The 11,489-nt window shown below is 39.6% G+C and overlaps 1 protein-coding gene across 1 annotated transcript; it reads right to left on the reverse strand.

Annotated features, from left to right (window-relative positions):
• Window positions 1–258: 258 nt before the first annotated feature.
• LOC129235644 (odorant receptor 42b-like) lies at window positions 259–1,629 on the reverse strand. The gene is made up of 3 exons (XM_054869589.1): window positions 863–1,629; window positions 394–739; window positions 259–324 (listed from the first exon to the last, which is right to left on the reverse strand). Exons 1-3 carry the CDS (start codon window positions 1,627–1,629, stop codon window positions 259–261), a joined length of 1,179 nt encoding a protein of 392 aa, XP_054725564.1.
• Between the last annotated feature and the right edge of the window lie 9,860 nt (window positions 1,630–11,489).

Consider the following 11,489-nt stretch of genomic DNA (forward strand, 5'->3'; position numbering starts at 1 on the left):
ATGTTTTATTTGTTTATTTCACACTACAGATTGGTTGGTTGGTTTTTGTGGTGATTCTTCCAGAATCCAACTAGCGCTTCCGCACCATTTTATTGCCACATCCTCGTTACCAACTTGTTTACCATTTATTTACGGCATGACTACATGTATCCAGTCTGTGCGGTTTAAGAACCTTATTAGGTTGTTGACATCTAAGCCAGACAGACACACTACATATACTAAATTATTATTATTATTAAACATTTAATCCTTCTGAGTTCAGTTTTCCGTCTTATCGCCAACCTCCTGTATGAAAGTGTAGAGTGAGAAAGCAAATTTTCCAATCTGAAAAGAGGAATGAGCAGAAATGAGCCATTATTTTAATTCGCATAAGAGAAAGTTCAGTCAACCTACCGCCACGCCCGTTGCCAAGCTGACACTGAATAGCTTCAGGCACGAAAACCGCATTGGATTTTGGGCGCGTTGTATAAAAAATAAAACAGTTTTCCTAAAACGTCGATCTTGCTCTATCCAATTGGAGTGGAAAATCGCGTTGGGCAGCAGGTCACAATCGGCGATGAGGTGAGAGGCGCAATAGCAACAGGGTAAAATCTGCATTAGCTGGCAACTAAAGAAAGCAAAAGATATGATATTTTCCGGAAATTCGACATCGCCGAACCAATTCAGCACAGTGATGGCGGTAGTGGCGAATTGGGTGAAGAGCGTGATTGAAATAACGGGAGCAACAATTTTGGCCAAGCTGAAGAGAAAAAATGCGAGTTATTTTTTTTTTTTTGCTCATACGACTTTTTACAATGAATCAAATTTAATATTGTATATTTCATTTTATTTATTTATTTTTGCTTTTTCTTTGTGCTCTCACCTCTTAATCTGACCATGCGTGCGTATGCATGCCAAAAGTTCTGCATAATTTTCCTCCGCATTCAGCGCTTGATCGGTGCCTAAACGCTTAGCTCGCTCCACCAACAATTGCATGTGTGTGCGTATAATCGAAATATATACCGCCGGATAGGTGTCACTGCCCAATTGATGGGCCAACAAGATGAACATTACAAAAGTGTCCCAACCCACAATCGTCCAATATTCCCAAGCTGCACGATCCGCATCCAAGTAAGGCACCCACGCAGCCAAAGGCACGCGATTTTGCAGCACACCAAAGGCTATGGTGGTAACCTCAAAACTGTAGTAGGGCACACAAAATACCACTAGAATTTTACAACAACTCTGCACGCATTTACGAATACGCAGCAAATCTTCGGCGCGCTTATAATTGGCATCCAATTTGTCCAGCACCGCACGCGCACTCAGCAAACTCTTCATGTGCCAAGTGATGGCAACGATTTTGATGGGAATAGCCGTCACTTGTACCGCATTTTGTATGGCGGCAAGCAATTCAGTGGTGTTCAGCACTTTCAAGAACTTTATGTAGCCAATGTGAAACGAGAGCGGACAGAAGAAGCAGCAAATGAAATTCACTGTCACGGAATACAGATAATAGAGGTGATAGTATTTCGGTGTGCGCTGCTCCAGTGGATTGGTGCCAACGAAAGTAAAAATGTTGAAGAGGTAAGTGAGCGCATCGCGCGACTGGTAAATGCCACGATAGCGACCACGCAATAAGTCTAGCATGGCGAGAAAGTGGTTTTTAATAATCAACTGCTATTATTTTAGGAAAAATCAAATTGCAAGGACAGCAGTCGCAGTTACTGCGGAGAAACTGGGCTAAGTTGGTAAAACATTACCGCTTTTATATGGCGGGTCAAGGCAGGAAATAGAAATTAATTAAATGCAGGAGCCACTAAAATTAAAACGGCATTCATAACCGCGTGAAGTTAACCCATTCACGGGCGGCTGATGCGTTGGCACAACAGTAGTACTAAAATTACGTAACTAAAGAATGAAAGCGCAAGTTAAATTATTTCAGAGCTCTTAGAACCTTGGGATGCGTAATTAAAGCGGGAGAATGTCGGATAATAGTACTTTTTTCCTTGTTTACTCCTCTCGGGGGCCCCTAGGCCCTATCGGCAAGACTCTTCCATCGTACATGGTTCTGCGCTGTTGCTTTTGCACCGTCCCATGAGATGTCGACATCTGCTAATTCGCGTAGCATCGACCTTCTCCAAATGTTTTTTGGTCGACCGCGACCTCTGCTCCCTTGCGGGTTAGAGTCCATTACCATTCGCGTGGTGCTATCTGGTGGTTTTCTCAATGTGTGACCTATCCATAGCCACTTTCTGCTTTTGATTTGCCTAAGGAAGGGTTTCTCGTTCGTTAATCTCCACAGTGCGTCATTACTGATGATGTTTGGCCAGAATACTCTGCAGATGATGCGGAAGCATTTGTTGATGAAAGATTGTAGCCTCTGTGTAATGGTATTAGAGACCAGCCAAATTTCGCTGCCTTTACGCATGAGCCGAATATTCGTAGTTTAGTGCGTCTGAAGATTTGCGAACTCCCCATACTGTGGGCACTCGTCCGAATGCCGCCGTTGCTTTGTTTAGCCTGCAGTTGACAGTTTCATCTGCTCCACCATTTGCCGTGATGATGCAGCCGAGGTAGCATAAGCTTTCGACAAATTCCACTGGCCATCCGTCAACCAATATGTGCCTTGCGTTATTGCAGATCATAGCATAGGACAATTTAATGTTGACGGTACTAAGTTCTCTAGCAGTTATGTATTTTATGAAGCCGTGCGGTTATTTCTTTGAATACCTGAGAAACTTGCAAAATGTCTCACTAGAGGGACTAGTTACCTTATTAAAAAGGTTTAGGTGGCTTAAGCAACTTTGTTGGGGGATGAAAATCCAATGCAGGCATCACAATGAGCTTTAGGACCACCGAGTGTTTTGTCTTAAACTAGCAACCTGGCTAACCTAACCAAACCTAACTTTCCATTCTTCAGTGCGACTACAACCAAGGTGAAAAAAATCTGAGCCGGGCGTCAAAACATTTGTGCCTTTCATGGTCTCTCATCCCCTGAATGAGACCTAGATACAGGACTAAGCCACAGAGCAAAAATGGTGATAAAATTATGCGAGAATTGCCCAAGATTAGTGGTCACCGTAACCGAATGGTTCGGGGCATGAATACAATTTGGAAGCTCACAGGCTTAAATCCCCAGCATGAAAAAACAAATGAACAAAAAGTTTCTTCTACTGGCGGTCGACCTTCGGCGGCAAGGGCAAACCTCTGAGTGCATTTCTACCATGAGAAAAATCGTCATAAGAAATGATCTGCAATTTGGAGGTGACGTAAAACTGTAGGCCGCTCCAACTATAGGCGAATTTAAAGACGCTCAGTACAAATGGCCGAAGGAGATCGACGAAACTTCCAAAAGGGTATATAAGGTGAATTTTCAAATTTCGTGGGCTACGTGCATTCGACTTTGGAACACTTGTTGGTGGATTTTTCTTCCCTTGGCGCCCTAACCACTGACACCCCTTCTCTGTGAAAGTTTTGTTTGGAGCCTGTCGTCCCCTAATTCCATTCCATTGCAGCTCTAAAAGCCGCTCGAGACAGAATTCGCCGAAATCCCTTTAGTAAACAAAAGCCCATGTCCAGGTAAATGAATGTATCGATCATATCCATATCAAGCCTAATTAGAGGTCATCTCCCCATGAAAGCATTCCGTCGATCAACTGGTCCTCTTTTGACAATGCGCTTGAAGAAAATTATACTCGACAGATGCAAGTAGCTTCTTCGGTGGCACGCGGTCAACGGCAATGAAACTATTATTTACACAGATGAGAAAATTTTCGCTGTTGAGGAAGTTTTTAATAAGCAAATATACGAAATGCTAAAACTTCTAAAGACGCAAAACATTTTATTCCACCGGTTCAGCGTGGCCCCCATCCAGCCAACCTTCCGTACTGGTTTGATGGGGAGTGTCTTGTAAAGACGCTACATCTCTTCATTTCTGTGAAAAGGGCTGAAGACCGGGGCACAACTGTACCTGGAGGATGTCTTAGAAGACGTAGTGAAGTAGTTAAGCAGTACTCTTTTCAACGGAGAGCGTTGGATCTTCCAGCAAGATTCCGCTCCAGCCCATAAGGCAAAAACCCAGCAGTGGCTAAAAAACAACACTTTTGGGTTTATAGCCGCAGAAAATTGGCAGAGTGGCCATCTGGAAGCCCCGATCTGAATCCATTGGACTACAGTTTGAGGTCAGAATTAGAGAACATGGTCTGTCGAACAGACCTCACAGAAATTCGGCTGAGTCTCAAATAATATTTGATTCGAGCAGCGACATCAATATCCGTGAAAACCGTGCGTGCTGCATTAACTGAATCGCCTAATCGTTTGAAAGGCTGAAATTTGAAATTTGAAAAGGTCGAGCCAAGGAGCACCAGGAGATTTACTGGCTCCTAAAACACTCAGGCTAAAAAGCCCATTCTATTTAAAGCTTTGTAAAGGGGGTAGATAGTCAAGGTGGGGAGGAGAAAAGTATCAGAGAAAGGGATAGGAAAGAATAGAGACAGAGATAGAGATAGCTAGTCCTGTGCGAATTTTCCAGATTCTTTGGCAAATCTGTAAATATCCTCCAGTTTTAAAGAACGAATATTACTCATTCTCATGACATCGGAACCCAAAACTCATAGCCGTGCTCTAGCAAAGGCAGGACAGTCACAGAGAAAGTGTTCAGTGCTATCCGTCTCCTCCAAGCATGGCACATTGAGTTCTCAATGATTCCAATGGTGGTCATATGCTGACCCCATGGGCTATGTCCCGTAATGATACCGACCATCAACCGAACGTCTTTCCTTCTAAGTTTTAGTAGAAAGTTTGACAGTTTTCTGTTCGGACTTGTCACAAAACACTTTGCAGTTCTGGAGCGTTCTAGACCGGACCATCGCTCTTTATGTAGATTGCCTACATAATCGTTGATCCAATTCATGATTCCTGCGAAACTGATTCCAATTATTGGCTCTGGACCTTGTGGCGGAACCGCTGATTCACGGTTGGCCATTTCATCGGGAATTTCGTTTCCTTGAAGACCGGAGTGCCCTGGAACTCATATAAGTACAAGCCTGTTTTGTCTTGCGACAGAATTAAGCCTCCTCTTACATTCTTGAACAATCTTTGAAGTTTGCTTCGCGTTTTCCGGGGACTTCAGTGCAGTCTGACTGTCACTGAAAGCTCCAATCTGTTTCCCGCTCCATCTCCTCTCGCTTATTCATTCGGCTACTTTCAGGATAGCAAAAACTTCTGTTTGGAAAACAGTTGCCATATTCCCCATAGCATAGTGATTAAGTACCATCCGGCTCCAGACTCTTTTTCATTCTTGGACCCATCGGTAAAGAAAATATCTGTCAAACCTCCCTGCATGCATTCTGGATTGCTCAATTGCCCACGCAATGGAAATCTGACATCAAATTTCCTTTCAAATGAAACTGTGGGTATCAGATCGTCTTTAAGTGCCAAAAACAGTGGACACTGCCGAGATAGCAACTTAAAGATTTCTCTGTGTTCCGAAGTTCCGTCTTCGTGCCAGAAACCATATTTATAGAGTCTACATATTGCTTTTATTGCTTCCTGTTGCATCTTAAGATCCAGGGGGAGCAAATCAAGGATAGCATTTAGGGCATCACCAGAGGTTGTACTCATGGCACCCGTGATGCATAAACATACACTTCTTTTTAGCCTGCATAGTTCCCGGATTGTGGGCTTAACCATGCTCCGACTCCACCAGACCACAGAGGTGTAAGTGCTGTGTATATCCATAGGACCACAGCAGGTTTCAGAGCCCAGGTTTTTCCAAAGGCTCTGCGACATTGCTAAAAAATCCTCAATGCGCGATTCACCTTCAGTGAAACGTGCGCATCTCAAGTCAGCTTCTTATCCAAGATTACTCCTAGATTTTGATGGAAGGCTTGTTCAAAAGCAAATGGTGACCGTTTCGAATGAACACAATTTTTTTTGGGGTGTTTGGCCAAGCTCCTCCTCCCATTTGTGGTGTGCGTCTTGATGTTGTTCCAGTTTCAAGCCGACTCCGAACGACAGATATTTTTATGAGGAGCTTTTTCATGGCAGAAATACACTCGGAGGTTTGCCATTGGCTGCCGAGGGGCGACCGCTATTAGAAAAAACTTTTTCTTCATTTTGGTGTTTCACCGAGACTCGAACCAACGTCGCCTCTGTGAATTGCGAATGGTAAAAATGGAATAAAACTAACTTCATTAAAAAATGTATTGTAATTTCATTTTCTATAACGGGCGTAACTTGTAACAGAACTTACGGCAGGACTAAATATATTGCCAAAGACATCTTTTTTATTTGCCTAAGAAAGTACAAGTTTTTAGAGACTCACTGCAACGAAACTAAACTAAAACAGAGATTTACATTAATTACAGTCACTCACAGAATATTGTGAAATATGGAACACTTTTCTGTATCAAATTAGGTATGAGTGACTGTATATTTTAAATGTACTTAAGCATACATATCTATGTACTTATATACATACATATATGCTCATGACGGCATAATTTCACTGCCGTCAAAGTTTGTAATAGAAAAATCGAATAATAAAAATCGAAAATAGAAGTGGACGAAAGTGGGTTAATTGATAAAGTTTACTGGCTACCAAAGTTCAGTTATTAAATGTCTTTCTTTATTGCGTTAAAAGCTTTTGCGGAAAGGTGTGCAAGTGTGCCAATGATTATATTAAATATTTGCAATATGGCCTTGGCTCTAACAAAGCATTGACAAAACTTTGAAGTTTTTACCTCAATATTAAAAAACTTAGGGAAATCGCGAGCTTAAAACTAATTTGTTTCAAAAATTGAATAATGACTTTCTGTGATTTTAGAAAGGGAGACAATTTCTATACACATACATACATATAAAGCAGCCCGACGTCAACACAGGTTTCTGTTGAAAGAGTTTTTCGAAACGCTTGCCTGAGCATTAAATTTGTTAAATTAAATAATTTATATCACCTCAAATAATTCATTTTACTTAAAAGAATTTTTTTTATTTTTGTGAAATGTTTCTTGCAAATGTAGAGGTAAAATACAAAGAGGCAAAAAATGAATCATCCACCCGAAGATTTATAATTTTTGCACTAGACAGCTGCAGTATAGAAACAAACAAGGAATGGAACGCGTAAAAGTCAAAATTAAGATTTTCATCCCTTAAAATCGTTTTCTTATTTAGTAAAATAGTTATTCAAAAACTAAATTGGATGATTAATATTGCACCACCTTATGTACCGTCCGATTCACTTGATTAGAGGCAACAAATTTTGTGGAAGGAAATGGGTATTAAAGCAATCATATTTGATTAAGTAATCCAAGGTTTCGACTTTAATTTGTTTGAAAAGAAACCTGAATCAAAATAAGGGGTAATCAATTTAGATGTATCGGATTTTAAATTGAAATAAAACAACGAACATTCAAATTAATGGGCAATCTTTCTTATTTTTGTGTAGAACCATTGATGGAACTTAGACCTATTGTGTATTTTGAATGACCCGCTGGAGGACTTCGGTTGGTATCTCGTGAATAACTTTAGTTGGCTGAATGTTGGCTTCCAATGCCTCCTTGAAACTGGTTTATCCACGAAGCATTCAGACTTTACATCCCCTAGCAAAAATAAAAGTACAAAGGTGTGATATCACACGATCTTGGTGACCCATGCACTGGTCCGAGACGAGAGAATCCATTGTTTCACGGTCTGTATGGCAAGTAGCGCCGGCTTGTTTGACCAGCCCTTACGTCGCATTAAACGCGTGTTTTCAATGGATGTAATGGCTATTTTTGAATTGCTTCGGATTCAGCCCAAGTACGGCAATTTTGCTTATTGACGTGGCCATTAAGGCAAAAATGAACCTCATACCTAAACAAAATTCGGGTCCAAAAATGTGGGTCTTCGGCGAATTTATCAATAGTTGACACCCGTCATTTCAGTCGAAAGTGAAATTATGACGTTTGGAAGATCGGTCGGCTTCAAATCTTGGACTACCTGTATTTTATATGCTTTCAATCCAAGATCTCGGGTCTTCGACAAAACTCTCATTTAAAATATTCTCTTATTTTCGGGCTGTACGTGGTCTAATCGGTCGAGTATCATCCAATAATGTAAAATTATACTCAATGTTGTCGATTTTTTTCCGAATACTGCGTTCGGTTGTGTACACCATAAGTTGGCTTGAGCGCGTGACGAACGCTTTTCGATGAGGCGTAAGCCTTTCCACAAAGATATGTCAATGAATACCGAAAAAAAAATTATATATTTAGTTTGACAGTAGTGACGTGTGATCTGTCAAAAAACCCCTATTAGAAAAAGTTCTTCCAATCTGATCATCCGTTGTAAGAGCAACATATTGCAAAATTTGTGATATTCTGGAGGAAATAATTATCTGAACGAGTCAACAGTTCAAATTTTGGTGATCAAGAAACTAGTTCTATAGAGGATAGAAAAAGGTTTGTAGACCAAAATTTTGGCGTTTTACTGAGAATATTGCTGCTGTAGTGCAAAGTGTTGCTGAACAGCAATCAACATCGATATCTCGACATAGTCAATCTCATTTTACCGGTAGACGGATCCATGGTGGACATTTAAATTATGTAATTTTTCACATAAGGGCCATGGTTTGAATAAATCCATTGTTTCACGAGCTGATAGCGTTCACCATTCGGTGTTAGAGCTTCGTCTTTGAAGACATATGGGCCGATGGTTCCTCTAGCTCATAAGCCGCAACAAACGGTTGTTTTCAATGGATTTAATGCCTGTTCTTGAATGGCTTCGGGTTGCTTTTTAGCCAAAAATGGGCCTCATCAGCAAAATGATTATGTAAACCATTAGTTGGCTTGAACGCGCGACGAACACTTTTCAAAGAGCGTCTGTTTCGTAATACAAGTCTACGACTTGTAAACGTTGTAGAGATGTATTGGAAAAAGTACCTTCAATCGCATCACCCTTTACTATATTTATACAATTTTTTGATTGTCAACTATTAGATTGCAAATAAAAGATTTTTTGTTTTCTTATTACCTCTTTCCATATGTATACAAACACACCCTGTTTCTTAGGGGTCCGTTTAATGTCTGTCGATATGCTGCCCGATCCAATAGTTGCAGTCGTGTTTGTTCCTGGTTATCGTTGAGTAGTCGAATTTATGTCTTCTGACGTGCGTGGGAGATAACATCCGAGCAGAAATTGCCTGCTGAGCATTTTACTGTATTCCTTGATCTCGAGCATGGAAGACTCGCATTGACGGTGTTACAGAGAACATATCAGGATACATCCCGTAGCTGTTCTGATAGCAGTATTTTGAGAGGTCGAGAGCATTGCCCCCCAGACCATCAAACGCGGGGAGAAATGTTACTCGGGTGAGCCGCAAGGAACTGTAAAAGTTCTATTTATAGTCCCAGATGGTCGCACCAGCGCATTACGCGAGGCAGAAGGGGGCTAAGGGCAACAGAAAGCGGGAGCAACATGTGTCCAGAAACCGTGTGGACATACCCCTATGTGTCTGCAGGCCTGAGCAGGTCTTAAGGTGACACAACACGTTACTTTGACTTCATCTAACAGTTGTGAATTTGGTTGGAGCGGTGTTTGGCAAACGCAACAGAAATAGACTTCGGATACAGGGTTAGGCTGTATGCCAGCTTTAAGGAGAAATATTAAAAGCAGTCTTGTTGCATAGAGCTGCTTTAGTGACTACAAACGAGGGGTGAGGAGTTCAGTCGCTTAGTTTATTTGGGCGGCAGCCCTTGGTAGGGAAAAATCCGAGTCATTTCTGTATGTAGAATCGGCTGCGATAGGAATGTTCCATGTCCTCAGGAGCTATCGAACTTGCAGACACCGAATTCTAGGGATAATATAGACTGACTCGATGCAATGTTTTTTTATTGAATATATTTACGAGCATTTACGAGTACTTATAGCCAGAGGTGGAAGTTAGATGTTATTTTTGTAACTGCATAAAATACTATAGCTCCTCTAAAATTTTGAGCAATGCTGCGGTGATGACAATTCTTAATCGTGTCGACCAGATAGCAATGGCCGGTTTGTAGGTCAATACAATTTTTACAAAATTAATATCCTTCTTTAATTATCTAAAACCAACAAGCAGATATTTTATATTTCATTAAATCAAGGATCTCAACTGTTTTATTTTTCCTCGTAAGCCTGAAGCTCTCGTGTTTCCTGAGCGCTCATAGCACAGCAGAGCCCTTATGCTAGCATCTTCTATATATATAAAAATGAAATGATGTTCGTTTGTACGCATTTTTTTGGGCCGATACGAGGCCAATTTTATTCGTTCTTTTTTCATATTATAGGGATCCACTAGGGGAAGGTTTTTAGCAAAAAAAAAACTTCTTTTAAATATTTTCTTCATATAAAAAAAGAAAAAATCAAAATATTGTACAAAACAAAACTTGCTCGATTCTTAGATTAAAGTAAGTTTCGAATCGACATTCATTTTATGTGTACAACTTTTTTTGAATTTTTCGTTATTGTATACAGAAATTTCAAATGATTCGAATGAAAATTTTTTTTTTTTATTTCTTCCATAAAATATTACACCTGTCGTTAGACAATAAGTAATTTGATTTACAAAAAGATGGAATGAGAGTGATATTGAAGGGCCAATGCCCCAAAGCTCATTTAGAAGAAATATATACATATTATTTAAAAACAAATGGTTAACAAACAATGACATACGATTAGTTGACAATTGATTACAAGGATTTTGCAAGATCTGTTGGTGTTTCACGGTTAAGCCGACTTTGGGTAGATTTTTCTTTATTTGGTAGTCTTGCTTTCTTTGACCAATTCTATATGGAAATGAATGCGTTTGCAAACGATGTTTTCGGCTATGAACAAATGTTGGAATCGAATGAAAAAGGAAAGAAACGCGAAATGGTAAAAAAAATTCTTGGAAAATTTAAAATGAATGGTGCTTCATTGGAAAAATTCAAAGGTAATAAGAACATACACAAGATAAAGTTAGAATTCGAATTTTTAGATTTATTTTGTTTATTTCTCATTTTTTCAGAAGTACACCACACAACAACTCATTCCAACTCTGATTTTGAAATCCTGTTGGAATTGGATATCGATAATTTTGTCACTATAATGGTCAATGGAAATTTGCGTGTATCAGACCCTGCATATTATTTACCATATCAACTTTTTATGGAACATATGGACCAAATGAACACAAAAAAATAATTTAGTTTTGTTTTGATTTTTTGCAACATTTTGGTTTTCAGTTAATACAATAAAAACAATACTGTTTTTTCGTGAACACAAAATTCTAAATTTATTACGTTGTTTGTTTAGAATTTTTTTAGAAAAAAAGTAAATTTTTTGGTTTTGAGGAAATTTGTTTATTGTTGCTATTTGTGAAAGCGTAGATATTTGTAAGTATTTGACTATAATCCTAAAAGTTAATGGAATACCACTATGACACATAGAAAACATTTTTTCAAAGGGATGTTTTTCGAAAATTATAAAAAAAATTGTTTTCAAAAATTTTG

Source organism: Anastrepha obliqua, chromosome 1 (genome assembly GCF_027943255.1).
Source record: "Anastrepha obliqua isolate idAnaObli1 chromosome 1, idAnaObli1_1.0, whole genome shotgun sequence".
In the NCBI taxonomy this organism is placed as follows: Eukaryota; Metazoa; Arthropoda; class Insecta; order Diptera; family Tephritidae; genus Anastrepha; species Anastrepha obliqua.